The following is a 20,436-nucleotide window of genomic DNA, read 5'->3' as shown; positions in this document are numbered from 1 at the left end:
ACTAGGGGCAGGGAGGGTAATTGGGGTCTTAAGCAAGTAGACTTTAACATGTGGGCAGGAAGTATCTGAGATCAAACGCAGACCACCAACCAGCAAGATGACCCTTTACCTTCTGAGCTACATGTCACATGATGTCATAATAGTAGGTAGAGCCGTCTTTCTGTATATGACCTGCTTTTCATATGAATGATTGCCAAGCGACACCTCTGAATATTGGAAATTGCACTCTTCAGTGTGGAGACTACTCTTCTTTTGTGCTTCGCAATTCTCTACTATTCATATGCCTAACTCTGGAAATACAGGCCCTGATTTTTTTTATAATTTAAAGATTTTACTAGCATCACCACACAACAGAAAGAGCATTCTTATGACTGGCTTTGCCACATGTAGCTCGCTGGTTGACTGCATAGTGCCACCCACGCTGGCATAACTTCTTCTCATTTCAGCTTTGTCCACCAAGGAAGTGCCGCACTACAGTTTACAAAGCTCCACTCTTTCAAACTCCATCTTTTAACTCTCTCCATCCAGTACGCTCATTTTTCTTATCCTGCCGCCTCTGCACTGCTATCCTCAGTTCAGGTGCTGAAGCAAGCCTGCATACACCTACATACCAGACAGCAAAAAGTATTCCCTAACCTCAGTTTGCCTAGGTAGATTCACTTTTGTTTTGCAAAGCAACCAGGCAAGAAAAAGCAAGAAAACTTTGCTGTTTTGTTTTCCCAAATGTATGTATATATTTTTTGTTTGTGCGTATTAGGTTATTTATTCATGCTGCCTCTCAGTTATGTGAAACAAACAGTAAAATGCAATATAAATAAATCAATATGATCGACATTTTAGTGTTATTGGATTCTTCCATTTTCCTTTTGGATCCAATTTTATTTCTGTAATTTAAAGCTCCTTGTATTATCTGTGTAAATATTGTGCTGAAAATGCATTTTTTGTTGCACTTTGCAAACATTCATTCTTTGTGTAATGTCTTTGCTAAGCAGTCTCTCTGGACTTGTTTATACAACAGCTGCAGTGCTGACCTTTTTGTTGTGATGTGCTTTTACTGCTCGTACAACTCAACTCGTGATCGTTACTCTGACGGCTCCGTTTTCATCCTGTCATTTTTGTCTCCAACTTTTTCTGTGTATTTAAGTGCTTCACCTTTTTTGTAATGATTGTTTAAACGCTAATTGAATTAGCCCAGTTGACTAAGTGGCACCAGCTCATTAGCAAAAATATAAAAAGTTGTTATAAAAGCTTAATTAATGCATTATTTTAGAAAAAAAGGATTGTATGCAGATATAAGGTGCTGTGCAAAAAGCCCCATTTCTTTATATTTTGGGTATCTAAAGAAGCCAGGCTTTCTTGTAATGTTTTAAAGTGGTCTTGAGAAATAATGTTAAAGGTTCTGAAGGTCTTTCAGTTTTTGTTTGGACATTACCTGCTTTTTCCACCCAGAGGGATGGGTTTTTTATTGTTTCTTCACCCACTTAACACTGATCTGTGAATCAATACTTCGGTAATTAGGCACCAAACACAAGGGATGAACAAAGAGTTGTTTCTAAAAATAACAGACATCTTAGTGAAGAAACAATTTTATTTTAGGTGCTTTATTTCTAGCAGCCTGTCTCCGAAACATTTGTTCTTTTTTTTTTTTTTTGTCGAATCTATGGATCTACACAGTTTGAAAGGCATAAACAGAGTTGTTAGCTGAAAACTTGGTGTATCTTGGGTGCAGTGTGTCCTTAACTGGATAGGTAGAGGACAGAAGAAAAAAAAGACCTAAAAATTATCAACAACATATGAACAGTATCTGAAAGTCATCTCCTTTAGAGAGAAAAAATCGACCTGACACAGAACCTGAGAAATGCATCCAGCCCTCCGACTCATCCATCCACTCCTCTGAAATGGTGGTAGGGTTGCTGTCAAGAAGCCATTCTTAGGGAAGGCAAACCAGGAGAAGAGGCTGAGTTGTGCCAAATTATACAAGAACTTGACTAAAAATCTGTGACAATAGTTCTTGATGGAGTGATGAATCCACATTTGACATTTTTGTTCAAAATGTCTACAGCCATCTGTAAAACACGGTGGTCTGTCATAGTTTAAGGCTCTATTTCAGCAAGTGGTATTGGGGATCTTGTCAAAATTCATACCAGGTACCATCAGAAAGCATCTGACTGGAAACAGCATCATTTTTCAGCATAATGTTGATCATAAAAACACTTCCAGTGCAGTAAAAGCATAACTGATAAGAACCCCCCCCCCCACAGTGGAACACTATCAGTCATGGAGTTGTCTCCCCAGACCCCAGACCTCAACATTATTAAAGCAGTGTGAGATCATCTTGACGGAGAACGGACCAAAATGCAGCCAGTGTCCAAAGAAAAGCTTTGAATCTCCTTCAAGAAGTCTGGAGAACTAATCCTGAAAAGTTCTTAAGAAAAGACGAGGAAGCTTGTCCAAGAGTTCAGACTGTGTTGAAGAATAAAGATATCAAATATTGACTTTCAAGGCATAAACTATGCCTTACATACTGTATTTTCGTGTTCGTTTCCACGTTTCAATAAATCACTGCACCTTAACATATTCCTAGCAAAATATAAAGAAATGAGGATTGGCTCAGACTTTGATATACTAATGTAAGCCCCAGCAACATTTAAGGTATAAGGAACAATTTTATTACTTGATCAGACATTTTGGTCTGTGGCCTTCATCAGGGTGTCACCCTGAATTATCTTAGACCTCTTAGGACCCTTGTTCTTCTCCGTGCACTTTGAAAGTTGTGGCAGAAACCTCCATTCTCTTTCCACAAAACCTAAAGTTTAGATGAGGAGAGCAGAATCAACCAAATATGAGCTACAAGCTGTTCGGTGCAGTTGTGTAATGTCCAAAGAAAATGGAACATTTTACAGGAGCAGCTGAACTCCACATGATTATAATGTCCCCACACACTTTATAAAGTAGTTTAATGAACCACCAGCTTCATGGCCCCTCTCATTATCTGATGTACTCATTAACGCAGTCTTTATAGCAAAATTTATTTCCAGTTTCTGAGACAATAAAGAGCATTTTATAGAGTAATTACACAGTTTATCCAAAGTTTGAGTACACAGCCAAGGACCTTAATGTCAGGCAATGAAAGATCAAATTTTAAAGCTTTTATGGATATTTTAGAGAACAGTTTGCTTCCAGTTTTTTGGGCAGCTGTCATATTTCATCACGACTGCTGTGGTTAAATCCAAGTCCTTAAAGAAATGCTTTTCTTAGTCTGCTGTTCAGGAATCTGACTTGCTGAATCTTAGTTTTCTAAAAGTTTGGTTTAACAGTTTTAAACACTGTTAATAAAATTATAACCAACTTCAGATTCAGTTATTCTGGACTGCAATAGTGTTCATATGCCGGAAGTGACCTTGAGCTACTGCAGTAATTCATGTTATGGCAAGGACCACTCCACTAAGTAAACAGAAAAGACACTATCTTTACTTTCAGACACCAAGGTCAGTCAGTTTAGAAAGTGTAGTCGTAAAATCTATCAAATAAAAATGGCTATCGTGTTGTCTGCTTCAGGAGAGGAAGGCCGAGACTTCCCTTTGCCGCAGAGGATAACTTCTTAGAGACTCAGAGATGAACAATTAACGGCAGCTCAGATTAGAGCCCACATCAGTGCTTCCCAGAGTTCAAACGGCAGACACATCTCAATATCGACTGTTCAAGGGAGGCTGTGAATCAGGCCTTCATGGTCGAATTGTTGCAAAGAAACCTCCCCTGAGGGAAACCGATAAGAAGAAAAGAACTGCTTAGGCCAGGAAAAAGGGATGGGAATCAAGACTGGTCTTTACATTGTCCAATCCATTTTTTCCTCTGGTAGTTGCAAAACCATGATGTCAAATTCACAGGAGTTGAGCTTTTACACAGGTGAAAGCTCAACTTTCACCTGTGTGATTCTAAAGCTGGGGGGAAAAATCTGTATAGTCTTAATTTTTTGTTCTCCTTTGTACACAGATCAGGAGGGATTAAGGGATTTGTATCAATCAAACTGTTATCAATATCCATCCCTACAAAGAAACACAAAGAATGGCTTTCTGGGCTTTGATCTTAGTCGAAGTTTTGGAGTTTAGATTTTTGGTTCAGCCCACTGCGACTCCGAGAAGGTGAAAGGATGTCGTTCCTGCCGTGAAGCATGGAGATTGTTGGTAATACTGTTGCAGATTTATCCACAATTGAAGAGATCTATACAACATCCTGCAGTGACACAGCATCCCATCTGGTTTATGATTAGTGGGGCAATCATTTATTTCTAACACCTATTTGACCAGGAAGCAGAGTACTTCTAAACTTTTGGTAGGCACTGCAGATTAGTCTGTTTGAAGTCATTGAGAAGGCTTTACTCTTTCATTAGTGTTTGTTTTCTTTGCTGGTCTTTCGCTTAAATGTAATGCACTTAAAAAAGGCCACTTGAGGCTGCATACCTCTGTCAAGACTTAATATTACCTCTGCACCATTCACGAGTTGTGTATCTGGATTATTTTTTTTGTATCTTCGTAAAGACATTAAGAGATTTCTCAGATTTAACTGTGATATTAAAATTGTGCATTTGTTAGAATGTGACACAAAATGTCCAATTTACTCCCGTCTCGCAATAGCAGCGAATCCTTCCAAAAAATCCTTGAATTCAGATCCATATTGGTATCGACTCCAAAAGTTAATCATTTCTAAGTTGGGCCAAGCCCCACTTTTGTGAAGTTTTCATGCAGATCTGTCCAGAACTTTTTGAGTAATCCTGCTAAAAACGGACCAACAAACCAAACCAATCACACGGCTTACTTGGCAGAAGTAATTGGGCTCCTTCTGTCGTACCGTTAATAGTCTTGGATGTATTTATTATCCACTGCGATTTTCTTCTACAAACAGTACATCAGCAGCACTCTCATAAAAATATGTTGCCTTCAAATATTCAAGCCTCAGCAAGTCAACAGTTTATTTTGAGTAATATCACATCCCAGAGCTGTGCATCGTCCTCCTGACAGTGAGTTTAAGTATGTGGTATTGTAGTAGAAAATAATCTTTCAGTTCTTCACTGCCTCATTCTGATTTACTCTTATGTGTCCTTCGTGGTCTGTGTCAACTTCTTCTAGATACGACAGCCAAGTCACTGTCCAGAGATGCTGTTCTTCCTCTGCAGAATGCTAGCTGGACATCTCAGGGCGCTATGCTGGACCACTATGGGGCTGGATCTCTTTGAGATGCCTCTGGCTGGTATGTGGACACTGTTTAAGGGAAGCTGGTCACCTGTATCCAATGTGGGGTGGTAAACATTAGATAGTTCATAAATTCCTTTTGTGGTTACGAGTAATTTGGCAATCTCGTGATCTGGTATTAGAGTGACTTTTCAGTCAGGCCTACTCTAGTATCGATGCATGCAGTGAATGCTGGTGACATTTTTCATGTTTTGAAAACCAAAACTATACTGATTTAAACTCACCTGCAACAGCAATTTCCAAGGTGTGGTCTGCAGCCCCCTAGTGGCCATGAAGGTACTGCAGGTCAGCTACAAATAGTCACTAAAATTATAAAAACTCTTAATTGTTAATATGCAATCAAAGCATTTCAAACTAATTATGCATTAAGTATTTTTTATTTTAAATGGTCATTTATCTCAACAGTTTTTCATTTCTCTTGATTAGTGGTGTAGAAATGCCGTGTTGCCTAAACAAAACCTTTTGGCTGTCGAATCCACATCAAGTGGACTCCCAAAAGAGCAAAAATTAATCAATGAAAACAAAGTGCTGTTTTAATATGTGGGAACCTCTGCACTGCAGTGTTTTCTCACGGTGAAGCACTCACTGCTTCAACTAGAAATGCCATTCTGACCATTTTCCCATGTACATTTAAAAATGTTCCAGAGACCTAAAACCAGAGCACAAATATCAACTTTTGCAATAAATTGAACTCCCTTCTGTGTTGAAGATAATCACCAGTGATCAGAGCTGGGTCTCCAGCCACAACCCAAAGACCAAACAGCAGTCTTTATTGGAGGAGTTGGATTTTTCCAGGCCCAAGAAAGACCATCAGGTCAAAAACAGAATGTGAAGCACGCACATTGTTTTTTTTTTTTTTTCCACGTTAACAGTGATGTACCTTATTAATTTATCCCCCATGTTCATATCGTGAGTGCAGAGTTCTACTATATCACCCTGTAACATCTGAGACTGAGCATTAAGCACCAATGACCCGAGCTGCAGGGTGTGCTTTTGGCCACACAACACTATAGCCACTTATACTCCCCGCCCCCATTCGCCAGATTTAGCTTCTAGTGACATCTTCCTTTCCCACAAACTCAAATTCAAATTAAAGTGTCACCTCTTTGGCATAATGGAGATAATGCACCAATCCTCAGAGAAGTGGGACATCCAGTGCAGAGGTGACCAAGGAGAGGACCCTGAAGGGGATACAAGAAAAATTAAAATCAGATATGGTTTTTGCTTTTACAGGACGAATCAAAGAGCTTTTATCTTGTAGCTTTTATAATAAGATGGTTTTATCTTAGCAGATTGTTCTCACTTTGTTTCGCTTGAATAATTGCCTCCATTTTCATGTCTTTCCTGCTGCAGAAGCTGAGTTCGTGGCTCAAATACACTCACATCTTTGTGACACAGCAAATAAGAAGAAACAGCACTATGGTGAGTTCAACCTGACATCCCTCTGGAAAAAAAAAACGAAAAAAAAAAACTCACAAAGATCTTCCATTTTTGTGTCAAAACTTTAAAAGCTTGTCACCTTGCCTTTTTTTAAAAAAACTGATTCAGTGTGTGTTGTAACAAAGGTACGTAGACCAGAGAAGAAAAACAGCTCCTTTCACTCCCATCACATGCTATTCTCCTTGTTTAAAAAAAAAACCACCATAAAAGATAACCAGAAAATACCCAAATGACCCTTCAATGTTACACTCTGAAAAAAAATTACAGTCCCACTGGTATGGCTTTGTTCTCCTATCCCAACCTGCTTTTTCTATATTGGATATCTGTCTGTTCTTTTGTTTCATGTGCGTCTTTTTGCTGTATCTCACAGAGAGCTGCTCAGAGGAGGCGGCGCACACTGCAGTCAGAACACTAATAGACCTGGGGGTGAGTGACAGCCTGTGTGTGTGTGTGTGTGTGTGTGTGTGTGTGTGTGTGTGTGTGTGTGTGTGTGTGTGTGTGTGTGTGTGTGTGTGTGTGTGTGTGTGTGTGTGTTTCCAAATCTGCCTGTCTGCCAGGAATTATAGCTCCACTCAGGACTCAAAGTTGACGTGCAATCCAACTCTCAAAAAGTTGACTTCTAATGTGAATCCTGGAATCCAGCCCAAATCTCCAAATCACTATTGATCAATCAAACTGGTGGCATTTTTCAGTAGCTGTGAACAGAAACCTGATGTTTGATGCAATAGGAGGACTCTCTGCCTGGCTGGAAGCAACCAAATCCAATCATGTAGGAGGCAGAAATGTCAGTTCATAAAGAGAATTCACTGAGCCAAAGACATGAGTTATTTAAAATTAGGAAATGGAAAAAAGTAGCGCAGACAGGTTGAGGTCTCTTAGCTGTGACAAAGTGGTTTACATTTGACATTCAGGTCTTTAACCTTTCCCGCCCCAGAGGTTCCTGTGCCGGTGCCATTTTTCAAAGGTTGCCAAGCATGAGGCCAGCTAGTAGTTCACTGTATAAGCAAAATGATTTGTGTTGAGCTCCGTTGATGTTTCATCAAATTTGGTAGGGTTGCACTGAGAAGTTTTAAAGCAGCATTTACACATGAGATCAGTGTTTACAGTCCCATATTTATAAGGCTCTAATAAACTCTCTAATTCACAGTTGGAAGTAAAATGATCGATAGAACAATCAATAATAGTGTCTCATTATAACCTCACTGTTTTTAAACGAACCTGTAATGCTGTTATCACAGTCTATTTCTGTTTTTACATTTTCTCCCATTCTAAGTTTGGACTAAAGATTAAAACATCTTTCGATCTCTGTAGATGTGCTGCAGTTCAGCTTCTATGTGGAAAAGGCTCCTCTAAATGTTGGTTGGTTGGGATCAATGATGCATCACTCTAATCCTTCCATCTCGAAACTTCAAATATTGTAATTTTTACTGCATTCATTTCACAGCTGCAGTTCCTTGAGGCTTTACACGCTGAATATATGACCCCCTTATAAAAAGTGATTTGTGATTATAGGTTTTTCTACCCGGAAGAATTTAAAACTACTAGACTCCTTTCAGTAATAAGAACGTAACCTTGAAAGAGCCACATGTTGTGGAGTGCAGGAGTTATACGCGGAATAGGACTTATTTTAACAATGAAGCATTGTTTTGATCTCACTGAAGGATATTATGCTGCATATTTTGCTGGAGTGTATGAAGAAACAAAACTTGTTTTTTTGAGGAATCCTCTGTGGCACATTTCTCTTTCTTCCCGTTGGGTGTGAGATGACCTGATATGAAAGCACTCCACCAGGGCACAGTGAACTCTGGATTAAACAGAAACTTTGATGAGACTGGATAAAGGCCTCATGTATATTGTGATAGATTATCATGCCGCTGCAGCTTTCAAGTCTGCGGATGTTTTTTTTTTTTTTTCTTTCTTTTCATAAAATGAAAGTTGGAACGCAGCAAATGGTTTGTCTTGCAGAAGAATATGAGCCTCTCTTATCTCCATCTGCTGTGATTCTGCAAACAGCAGCAGGGAATATTGAAGAGAAAGAAGGGCACCAACTTAAACTCCGAAATCTGAACAGAAACGCAGGATTTTCCAGAATGATTCATTGTGTAGCTTTTGTTTAGTGTTGGTTTTATTCATGTAAAGGAGTAAAAAGCACCGTATAAATGAATGTTACTTACTTTTACCTTTTGTTGTAGGAGGTATGATTTTCAGAAGAAAGAGCAAAGAAGCAACATTTTTATCCCTACTCTACCACTTCACCAGCCTTTCAACTCGGCAGGCAAAGTGTCTGCTCCCATCAGTCTTCTCTTTCAGTCTGCGGGTTGGGAATCGCGGTCTTTTTAAAAATAGAGCATCATTGACCCATTTATCTGCAAACATCTCAAGAGGCAATTATTAAGTTTATTATTGAGGTTATCAGTCAGAAATGGACCTTTTCTTCATCTTAAGCCTCCGATGGTAAGGGAGGGGGAATTCTAAGATCTCCAAGTTGAAGCAAACAGGAAATGTGCTTCTAGTTTTTAGGAAACTTTAAAAGAAAAAGGAAGGACAACACAATCTTAAGTTTGCCTCTTTCATTTGGCCTCATTATTTCAGACCTTGCTAAGTGAATTAGGTGATGTTGTTTATGTGAAATCTGTAGCTTTGTTTTTCTCTTTCATTTTTGAAGCGTTGTTGCTTTGGGAGCTTTTTGTTTTTATCCGTCTTATTACCTCACTGTTTTTTATTCAGCCTTGTGCAGGAAGCGCTTTGATGAAGATAAGAAAAAAGCTGCACACTCACTTTGTTCAAATAAAGGTTACTAAATAATAAGCACTGTGGTTGCGATGCTACTAACGTATCTGTGTTTCTGCTCGTTATTTTCAATTCAGGTCCTCTTGGAGGAGTGGCAGAAGGGAGGCGTCTTCCTGGCTGTTAGTCCTTTGTTCCAGTTGTCAGAAAACAGGCAGAAACTGCACCGCTTCATCTCTCAGTACCTCTACAATTAATACATTTAACTGAGCAGCATGACTCAAGGCTTCAACGCGGCTTTGTTTTCTTGCAGAGTCTGACCTCATCCTCTGTATCAAGGGAGCCCGTGTTCAGTTAAAACAGATGCATGCTGAGCCAGGACGCTGGTGTCTTTAGGTTAATTGCATTTTGATTTTTCAGTGATGAGACATTGATTTTAAGTTTATCTTTAGTAATAGCATTTGCATAAAGCCGCAGGAGAGGAGGATTATTAAGTCCCTGTAATCAGTTGTGAGGACTCGCTGTAGGATGACGCTCGTTGGTACAGTTTGCGCATCCACGCATGTTTATGTTGTAACGAAGGATGCATCAAGTTCTGTCTGTTCCATGAGAAAATGTTTGTTTGGTTCTTTATACTCAAATAAAAGTTCCTGTGTCATCATGACTTGAACAAAAGCGCAAAAAGTTCACTGTGTACAAACTAAAGCAACTACAGCCCTTTAAAGTAGTTTATTAGTTAGTAGTTAGTTTCTTGCACACAGCCATGGTTCTGAGCTGCTCTCCTCCTGGACGTAGATCATTCGGTGCTGAGTCAGACCTCTGGAGAGTCTGTATGTCTCACGTAGACCTTTTGACATCAAGATGCAGAGACAAATCGATGGCTTGCTTTAATGGGGACTTGGAGGCCTCTGTATTTTGGCGTTCACAGCTGACTGTTTGTACAGTCACATGCCAGTGCAGCTGTTTTTACTCCTTCAGCGAGCACAGACCACAGCCGCAGTGGTTGAGCTGCCATCGGCCGTGAGAATCTACTGCCCTCCAGTGTTGAGCTGAGGATACTGAGCCCTAAATAGTTGTGGAACTGGCCTGTAGCCGTGGCCCACTCGGAACAGAAATTAAATTAGAAGGTTTGCGTTTGAGTATCTGTTTAAGAGCAGCTACCGAGACTTAAAACAGAGGATTTGCATAATAAGAAATGTGAGTTTTGAGGACTGTTTTCCATGTGAGCTGCTCTCACGTGGAAAAAAGAAAATCATGAACACCTTTAAAAACAAACAAAAAACAGGATAGGGATTGATTGGCTGTGGCATTTTAAAGTCGCAATTCAGAAGATGCAAAATACTTTTTTTCTGAGTTATTATAATTATTATACAGTTGCCAGTGGGGGTGAACTAATTTAGCATTTTTTCCATTAATTTCTGTGAATATGTAAGTCTGATTTCATATTCGAGGTGTTCCTTTAGTCTTCACAATAAAAAAAAAAAACTAGAGTGCTGAAGATTCCCTCTGCACTGCGCATGAAGCGAGGCTGTGGATCCAGAATAATAGATGGATCTGGGTTAGTTTGTTTTCTCAAGAACTTCAAACAGTGTCTCCAAAATTTCCTTTAAAGGGTCCTTCCAGAAACTCGTGGATCCAGATTAACTCCAAAGGTTTATCTTGGGCCAATCCCCGCCTTCAGTAAAACACTTTCATGCAGATCTTTTCATAACTTGTTTAGTAATCCTCTTGGCAAACAGACAAACCAAACTAATCACGTAACATTCTTGGATGAGGTGAAAATCTCCTCTGTGACTCGTGAAGATTGCCTGAAGCTGAGGTTTTTTTTGTAGGGTATTTTGAGGTTAGCGAGACACTGAGCTGCAAAGCACTCCACTTTGCACCATATATGTTCAACAAAAAGCTAACTAATCTTAAACTGGAGCAGTTTACAAATTATAAGGGATACAGTGGTCGAAACGTAGCTGCCAGTTTGAGGATGTCAACATGTCACACTGCTGCAAATTGTAAACAAGTACAATGAATCCATCCTTGAAGCTCTCTGTCAGACATTTATATTTAAAAGCTGCTACATGAGTCGAAACACAGATCGAAGTAATTAGAGAGATTTTTCTCCTGGGCAGTAAAAGAAAAAACAAACAAAAAAAAAACAAAACAAAAACACACAGTTGGAAAGCAGCATTTTTTAATTTCATTAATTTCCACACATCTAGTAATCTGTTTTCCTTCTTTTATGGGAAAGATGTTCTTTCACTTCTGACTGAAGTTTTACACGCAGTCTTTGATCCTGAATATTAATCATAATTAGAAATACTTTTTACGTCAGCGTCAAAATACTTTTTTATTTTCACATGAAAAGAAAAATCAGTAGGTTCACGGTTTCTTCTGCACAGCACGAGTGGGCGGCTGCTGACGGAGGGTATTTTTTACAGCTCGTGATGACTCTGAGGTTGAGTCACATAATTACTCTGTTTTGTGTAGTAAAAGAAAATAACACATTTTCTCTCCTCACAATTACTGAAGTATCATGAATAAAACATTCATCAGGCAGTTTTACATATCTCCTGATGGTTTTTTCACATTATGTAAAAGGGAAAAAAACTATTTGAATAGTAATTCATTGTGAGGGTGATCAGAAGGTGCAGTTCAGCGGCTGATGTTCATTCATGGATTCTCTTCTCAGGGTTTACACCACTTTGTTGATTATAGAACCTAATTGTTCTATCTGGCACTCCACCACGTCCCCTTTCTGGAAGAAAAAAAATGTTTTAACACTTAATTAAAAAACACATTTCAAATCACTGCCTTATTATCTGTTAGTAATTAATGGGGGAAAGGACAATATAGTCCTTTTATGCCTCTTTTCAGCTACATTTTTTTAATTCTTTTCCTCTACTAAAGTGGCTTTGCATTGTTTCACAGTTTAATTTTTGTTTTCTGTTTTAGCTTCTTTCTCCAGGAAGAGCCTTGCAGCAATATAACAATCGCAAAATGTCAATGAAATTAAGCGACTTGCAGCAACAACAGAAAAAATAAGTATTAGCAATGCTAAGTAGGCAGGTCCTGAGCTGGCTCAGCTTTGCTGGCCTCACATCCAAAACCACTGCTTCTCATATGAGGGAGTGGCATGTTCATTAGATGGTTACCTAGGCAACCAGAGCCTGGCCATTAGTGACCGACTGTCGTCTACAATCAATTTATTTATGTGTGACCTAAGGCTTTATTCTGATTGGCTGGCCTTTGTAAACCAAAGGTTTGAACAGATGTGTGGAGATTCTGTGCTCACATGTGGAAAAGAAAGTCATCACAGGAGACTTTCTTTTCCACGTGACTGTAAGCGCCTGAGATGACCACATTAACCCTCTGAGGTCTTAAATCATCATCAGTTTCAACCCTCAAATTTAACCTGAAGCCAAATTCTCAACTTAGGTACTCTGAAAGAGCCATTTTTTCTTTCTTCACCCCTCAGCTGTATGGCTCATGCTGTATTACCATCGCCCCACAGGATGAGCAGGTGTCGTGGACACGCATGTTTGTTAATGCGATGACTCGAGAACGAGGCGACGTAGGAGTTTGAAATTGATACCGTAGTGTTTTATTAAATTATTCTCCCAAATCTTAGCAATAAGGGAACAAATAAAACAAGAGCACTCAGAGAGCACAACTGCCCCCAAAGGGCAAATGCTATACTACAACTTTGATGTTTTATTATGTTTTTATTACAAAATGATGATGTCAGCCTGTTATATTATCATTGTGACATCGTAGGATGTTATTGAAAAAATAAAAAGTGTGTTATACAGCTCCCTCTATGCCCTTTCATGTGGTATGTTACTCATTATTTATGATTTCTTGAAAAATGTTTTCATGGTCAAATACTTATTCATATTCAACCTAGGTACTCATGACCCCCAAGGCCTGTTATATTGTTGTGAAGTTTGAAGACGACTCATAAAAAATTGTGCGTAACACAATTTTCTTTACAGATTTTCACATTTGGTCTGACGTCGACTTTTGTTTCCAAAACCTAGAGATACGGTCGAGTTATCACTTCTGATTACTTGAGCCCTGCATATTACTTTGTTGCTGATGGTTGGTTGTGAGCGACCTTCCTAACCCTCTAATGCAGGAGTGTTGAACTACAGTCCTCGAGGGCCAGTGTCCTAAAACTTTTCTGTCTCTGCTGCAACACACCTGAATAAAATTAGGTCATTAGCAATACTCTATAGTCTTAAACTCATGCTGAGGTGGCAACCCCTAACCTTACTCAAGCAAATTTATATATATATGTAAGTGTTTGGAAAAATGTACTTCAAAAAGTGCTTTTATTGCACCATGTTCATTCACTCAAGAGCTGCTGTAGCATGAATCAAATGGCTGAATTGCTGCTTCAGCATGCAATCAAGTTCAAGAGTCTTGCTAATGATCTACTAAATTTATTCAGGTGTGTTGCAGCAGGGATGCATGTAAAGGTTTCAGGACACTGGCCCTCGAGGACTGGAGTTGACACCTGTGCTCTAATTTAGTACCCTGTCAATCATCTGTATCCTGTACTTACTGATGATCATTTCACGATTTCATGAACTGAGCTCAAAAGTTCTTGAATGTCACCGACTTTCTACAATCTCTGGTTTCAATATTGCTGCCACTTCTTGGGTGAGACTTCTGAGGGTTAACGAGCCTTCTTTGATACCATACAGAGATAAGAATAGAAGGGAAAAAGCAGTCTGATAGATATTACTTGTGCAAACACCAACCTCATTATTCAATACTTTTACCATGTTTGATAGAGGCATAAACCACATTGGTAACAACGGATAGAAACGAAGGAAGCCCAGAATAGGTCCTCTTTAACTCTGTGACCTTAAGTTTCTTTGGATAAAGTAAAAGTAAAGCTGGAGCTGCACAAAACATGTCCAGACCAGCTGTACATGCTGCGAATTCACTTTTGTCAGACTATAAAATCACCTTGAGAAAGATGGGCGGCTTTCTAAATGCACCCACGCCTGGAGGAGTTCCTGTCAGAAACACATCGCCTGGAATCAATGTCACAAACCTATCAGGAGGGGAAAAAGCACAGAGTGGAATATCAGAAGAATTACCATCACTTCAGCGAATTAGGATTTTCTTTCTCGTCGTCGCGCAGTATAATTTCAGTATTAATTTAGATTAAGCCGGAGCATGCGAAACAATATCTCCCACAGATTATTCCGCTGTCTGCACAGATCCTGTGAAAGGTGCTGTGGGCTGCCATTATTAAGAGAATAACACAAGCATTATCACCAGTAAGTTGAGCGAGAGTGGGAGAGGCGTTGTCGTCTTAAAATCTCAAATCAGATCAGAGAACGCTCCAGCTGGTCAGGGTGCCGGTTGGGGTGGATAAGTCTTAAATGAAGCGTGTAATTTTAGCTCAGAGTCAGCAACTTTTTGTGGCTTCATTTCTTAACTTCCTGGAATCTGAACTCTCAGCTTGAGTTACTCAAGCAGAAAAAGAGTACTTTGTTATGTATATGAGTACATAAACACACAGTATCTGAACTTCTCATTTATGGAACTTACTTTGAGACCCAAGCGACAAGCGCTGCTGTCTTGAAGATTATCTGATCCGTGTTGCTGTCCTGGACCGTGTCTCCATTAACCAGGCAGCGGATGCTCAAGTTATGAGGATCTGGAGGAGAAATGACACATGAAGTAGTTTCCTACTTGTGACTTTAGGCCTAAAGATAGGTGACAAATTTGTAGGGAAATCATTTTATTATTTTAAAGAAGCTGGTGGAAAGTAGTCTAAACAAATTTATTAGACCACCCGTCATGAAAACACTACTATTATTTTTTTCAAGAGTACATCTGCATCATGGATAACAGTTTTTATGTTTTAGCATTTAAATATCATTTCTGACCTGTAGACGGGGGCACTGTCTTTTCAACAGTGCACTATAGGATACATGTGATCACTCAGAACTTTCTTCTGTGCAGTGATGTTTACACAGACTAAAAGCATGCATTCAAAATGCCCCCGACAGCATAACACAGCCACCACATCCTCTCCCTGCAGGGGGGGGTCAAGCATCTAGGCTTTTCCTTTAAATTGTCACCCATCCGTAGAGGGTTTTAATTGCTCAGCTGCCTCTGGTTTACCTGCACGCAAATAACCAAAGTAAGAGGACAGCGACACTTGTGGAGGGTAATTACTAATAATAAAAATTATGTAATTATCATTTTCAAAACAGGCAGACAAGCACACTCTACCTTTAAAGAGCGATTTTCATTCTAACTAAACTTAGACTGACGTGATCTTTGACAGCGACGGTGTTGAATCATTTTTCAAGTGTGTTGTATAAGAGAAAAGCCTCGTCTCTCTGAAGAGGACATGTCAGCACGGCTTAGTTTTGCAAAGTTGCATCTGAACAATAAACAAAAAACTTCTGAAACAATGTCCAGATGAGACAAAAGTGGAGACATCCGGCTGTAATGCACAGCACCATGTTTGGTAAAATCAGCACCCTGTAAACCAGGGGTGGGCAATTCCAGGCCTCGAGGGCCGGTGTCCTGCAGGTTTTAGATCTCACCTTGGGTCAACACACCTGAATCACATGATTAGTTCGTTACCAGGCCTCTGGAGAACTTCAGGACATGTTGAGGAGCTAATTTAGCCATTTAAATCAGCTGTGTTGGTTCAAGGACACCGGCCCTCGAGGCCTGGAGTTGCCCACCCCTGCTCTAAACTATGGTGATGGAGGGGTGATGATCTGGGCTTGTGGTCCATCCGGAGGCTATTTAAATGTCACCTTCCGTAGACGTGGGCACGCTGCTACCCTGCTCTGCTCCTGCACCATCTCCACACCACATCACAACGTTTGGTTATTTTGTTCTCCCCCGAAAAAAGTGAGAATGTCATCAGTTCTGATTGTTTGTTTGTCTGTTTGTGAGCAGTCTAGCATCCACAGTTCTCAAGAAATTATCTGTGAATGTAGCGCCAACGAGAGCTCGAGCTGATTTAACTTTGGTGAATTTTGGTCACACCAAATGTGAAAAATCTGTAAAAACTTCAATAATTACAGTTTAGCTGCGATTCACACATACAACATCTGACATATACGGACTGCTTTACAGCACTGATGTGGATTTACATCTTTACTGTTGAGTTCAATAAATTGTGTACTCAATGTTTCACAACTGCATGTAACAATAACCATTTATAGTATCTTACGCGAGTTTTTTACTTGTCAGCTCAAATAATGGCCGTAACCTAAAAGCAAATATCAGCGATGATCGCCTGTCAAGCATAAACATCATCGTGGGACATTTTTATGTGAACATCTCATCTTTGAAAATGGATATTTTGATGTGATGCAGGAAGATTCTAGTCTGCATGTAGAAGTAAGAATTTCTTTGTTTTGTTATTAAACCGTTGGTAGCAGAAATTAAACCGTGGTGAATCGTAAACATGATGGCCCACATTTGACAAGAATGTTTTTAGCCTTTAGAAATCCTAATGGTTACCATTATCATCTGGTTGGGGCTTTCATGCTGCTCCCATCAGCTACAAAAACAACATTTCCTCACTGAATTGCAGCTTGTTAACTCGGTGAAGCTGCTGGCGTACGGAATCACAGATAATTGCATGAGTCACCAGATTGTCTTTAATTCCCCCTTTCAGCCTCACGCTTCCTGCTGCGGATGCTCGTTCTCTCACCTGTCACGGTGTCAGTGGTTACTAAGGCTGGGCCGAGAGGACAGAAGCTGTCAAATGTCTTTCCTAGAAGCCACTGCTTCCCGTTACGCTTCATCTGCCAGTCACGAGCGCTGACGTCATTGGCCACGGTGAACCCGGCCACGTAGGAGAGAGCGTCTTCCTCCTAATAGAAAGAGGAGTGGAAATCAAGTCAGAACAGCTGCTTCGCCAAGCGTGAAAGCACCGCGGCCTTCATTGATGCTGTGATGCTGACCTTGATGCGTTTTCCTCTTCGTCCTATCACAAAGGCCAACTCCACCTCCCAGTCCACCTCCTTCAATCGCACAAAAGGCCAAGATGATGTAAAAACGGCGTCAAGAAGCATCACATGTGTATTTTTTAGCATTAATAAATTAAAGTATACTAAAAACAGCTTGTTTGTTTTTTTTTATGCAAGTGTTGTGCTGTTAAATTATTGTCCTGCTCACATCTATCAAAGAAAACAAAAGAATTAATTTGATTGGTTAAATTTTAATCAGGCACTAAATGTGAAATATGTTACAGGGCCTACTTTTAATGGCTAACGTAAGGAGTCCCCCAAATCTTTTCTATAATACTTTGGTATTTTCTTCACTCTAGTCTGGCTTGTCCAGACCAGATTCCTACTTTAAACAGTGACCTACTCAACCTTTAACCACTCATGTAAAAGTATTTTTCTATTAAAAGTAAATGTTAATGTGACAACTTTCAAGGGATTTGAAGTTCAAAGCTAGAGAGATGCACTTCTACACAATCCTATCCAATTCGCATACTCTGAGATCAGTATGTAGGCTGCTTTGTCTTTTTCTAGATATAACTTTGACTTCTTTTGAGTTAGCATTGTTCTTCCTATTAAGGCCTCTGTCAGTCTTGCCCTCACCTGGCTCTCAGAGGGCAGTATGATGTCATCGTACGGCCCTGTGATGGCGCTGGGAAACTTGTTGAAGATGATTGGTTCTTTGGGGATTGGAGCATTTTGTTCCAGGCAGTGGTCGCGGTAGTTCATACCCACACATACCACCTTCTCTGGACCTGTCACTGGAGACAGCAGCTGGATGTCTGCTCGGTCTACTACACACTTACCGGACGCCAAAGCTCTGAGGATGATGAGGAGGAAGACTGGTTTTAGATGATGTGGAAAACAGAAGTTGAACAGATGACCAAGCTTGTTGACATATGTGAGAAAGAAGATTGTGTTAACTGAAAATACTAAAATGATGATGATTTGAGATGAGTGTAATCAAATAAACTGATGATTGAGTCATTTGAGTAGAAGGAGCATAAGGCAATAGTATGGCTGTATTAATTAATGGCTTAATGGAAGAGAGTTGTTGGCACCTCTGTGCACACTCCAGGCCCTTGTCTCCCAGCTCCAGAAGCTCTCTCATTGTTGACGGCATCGAGGGGTCAAATGCCTTCAGATCCACCACACTGTGCCCCTCACCTTGCTCCACTCCCACCCTGATGCTTGCTCCTTCACCACGATGTCGAAACTGCACCAGACGCATCGCTGCACCGCTGAGTCCTCGCCTCTGCACGTCCACAGCTTGCCCCCGAGCGATTACACTCCTGAAGATGCAAAGGGAGCGAAGAGGAAGTCTCATCTGTTCGTGTGAGAAGAAGAGGAAGTGGAAACAGATAGTAGAGGTCATACCTGATCCTTCAACAAATGCACAGTCCGAAGACATGGATGGTAGTTTAACTGATTTTGTGTGAATAAACATGAATAATCGTTTGTCTCTATATGTTAGCCCTCTGGTAGATTGGTGACCTGTCCATGGTGTAGTGTGACTCTCACTGGGATAGGCTCCGACCCAACTGTAGCCTTGAATTGGATTAGAGAAATAAGATGGAGGACTATAGCTTCATTTTCCTGTTGTTAGCTGACAGGAGCGGCGCCTGGTGTGATATGCTACTGCTTCAGGTGTGCTGTGCACAGTTCTTCAGTATACACCTTGGTTAATAAATGGTAAATGGACTTGTTCATGCTGCACAAGGCCGGGCGTCATGGACACCCAAGTTTGTGAATATGAAAACTTAAGAATGTGGTCGTTTTCTGAAAATCACCTGGGATTTTAACATTTATATTAAAGGTGCAGCTACTAGGAGGCTGTAGTGTAGCACTGGTGACCACTACCATTTTCTACTTTTCTTGAGCAGTCAGTCAGCATGTCTCATTCACACACACACACACACACACTCTTTTAAATGTAAGTGACTTCTATCTAACATTCACACACACATTTACACTCCAATTAAGACTGACACTAAGCTTTAGTCTGAGATATCGAAATCCACCGACAGTAGACCACCTGAGCCACAGCTGAACAATGACTGGATATTTGATTTAAAGAAAATAAGGCATTTTCCCCCAGAGACCTGCCTGATATGGATTGTTTCCCCCTCTATTTCTGACCATTCTATGTAAACTACAGCGCTAGCTGTGTGGGAAATCCTAGTATATCATCAGTTTCCGTTTATAATGCAGTGCAACGATTCTGTCATGCACTACTTTTCTAATATTCTCCAGATTCTGACTTTTAATGCCTCAGTCTAAACTCCTTAAACTCTTAAAACTTGCGTGAACCCTAACTTTTCTGAGAACCAGCTGCCATAATGGAACAAGTGCAAATTAAGTTCGCTAATCTGCACAAAATAATAACACGTAATTATCTCCCGCTGTCGCATTATAATAGAGCTGCAAGTTGTAACCACGGTGGAAAAAGCAGCTTCTCTGTGCAGCTTCTGTCCCTAGAAACGGTACCTGCAGCCTGGGATGATTTGCTTATCTCGGAATTTGTTTTATCATTTTTAACTCTTATACTAAAACACTTACAGAAAACCGTGACACCTACTGCTTCCACTTCGACCTTTGCACTGCCTTCAGTCAATACTCACCTCCGCAGTTTTTGCAGCTCTGCACAGAAAACACTACTTTTAGCTACTTCCGGTTAGCGTTTGTAGTCCGTCAGCTCAGTCTCGTCCAAAGCGAGATAAATCACTCAGCCAGCGACGGAGTGCAGCCACGATTATCATTTATATCATTGCTAGTTGTAATTTATATATGTGTGTGATGTAATCATCTAAATTGAGCTTTTGGCTTTTTAATGAATCGGAAGTAGAAACTACAAATCCCTGCTGTGTCCTTATTGTGTCTTGAAGTACAGTAGGGAATTTGGCGGCCTGGCTAACTTAAATTTAGACATTTTCTACAACAAAACACGAAATAAATTCACAGCACATAATTTTGCTGATTAACCACACACTGAAACCAGCTGTTTAGTGTCAAAGCTGCCTTTATTAGCC

General features: G+C 40.2%; 2 protein-coding genes across 14 annotated transcripts in view; one reads left to right on the top strand and one right to left on the bottom strand.

Moving 5' to 3' along the window:
* Positions 1 to 10,083, top strand: part of gpat2 (glycerol-3-phosphate acyltransferase 2, mitochondrial) — a 168,480-nt gene extending 158,397 nt beyond the window's left edge. For all 12 annotated transcript variants that reach the window (XM_040050513.1, XM_040050517.1, XM_040050508.1 and 9 more), the window contains 4 exons: positions 5,127 to 5,247; positions 6,603 to 6,671; positions 7,060 to 7,115; positions 9,557 to 10,083. In XM_040050513.1, coding sequence (XP_039906447.1) covers positions 5,127 to 5,247; positions 6,603 to 6,671; positions 7,060 to 7,115; positions 9,557 to 9,673 — 363 coding nt within the window. In that variant the 3' untranslated portion in view covers positions 9,674 to 10,083. The remainder of the gene's footprint in view (positions 1 to 5,126; positions 5,248 to 6,602; positions 6,672 to 7,059; positions 7,116 to 9,556) is intronic.
* Positions 10,084 to 11,738: 1,655 nt separating this feature from the next.
* fahd2a (fumarylacetoacetate hydrolase domain containing 2A) lies at positions 11,739 to 20,106 on the bottom strand. Of its 2 annotated transcripts, none has more exons than XM_040050522.1 (8): positions 20,029 to 20,106; positions 18,469 to 18,734; positions 18,011 to 18,227; positions 17,366 to 17,425; positions 17,113 to 17,275; positions 14,976 to 15,084; positions 14,385 to 14,472; positions 11,739 to 12,165 (listed from the first exon to the last, which is right to left on the bottom strand). In XM_040050522.1, exons 2-8 carry the CDS (start codon positions 18,732 to 18,734, stop codon positions 12,103 to 12,105), a joined length of 966 nt encoding a protein of 321 aa, XP_039906456.1. In that variant the 5' UTR covers positions 20,029 to 20,106; the 3' UTR covers positions 11,739 to 12,102. The 2 variants fall into 2 exon arrangements, with proteins under 2 accessions (XP_039906456.1, XP_039906455.1); XM_040050521.1 differs by having other exon boundaries at positions 19,967 to 20,063.
* Between the last annotated feature and the right edge of the window lie 330 nt (positions 20,107 to 20,436).

Source organism: Simochromis diagramma, unplaced genomic scaffold (assembly GCF_900408965.1).
Source record: "Simochromis diagramma unplaced genomic scaffold, fSimDia1.1 OVJJ01000131.1, whole genome shotgun sequence".
Taxonomy (NCBI): domain Eukaryota; kingdom Metazoa; phylum Chordata; class Actinopteri; order Cichliformes; family Cichlidae; genus Simochromis; species Simochromis diagramma.
The sequence above is the reverse complement of the archived record's forward strand: the minus strand, read 5'-3'. Positions and strand labels throughout refer to the sequence as shown.

What these genes read in the sequence shown, in the direction of transcription:
- fahd2a (XM_040050522.1), bottom strand. Translation starts at nt 18,734, where the DNA reads ATGAGACTTCCTCTTCGCTCCCTTTGCATCTTCAGGAGTGTAATCGCT. An exon ending in GAAGAGGAAAACGCATCAAG is followed by an intron (nt 17,276 to 17,365) that starts GTCAGCATCACA and finishes TCTTTCTATTAG; the next exon opens with GAGGAAGACGCTCTCTCCTA. An exon ending in CTTGTCGCTTGGGTCTCAAA is followed by an intron (nt 14,473 to 14,975) that starts GTAAGTTCCATA and finishes CCCTCCTGATAG; the next exon opens with GTTTGTGACATTGATTCCAG.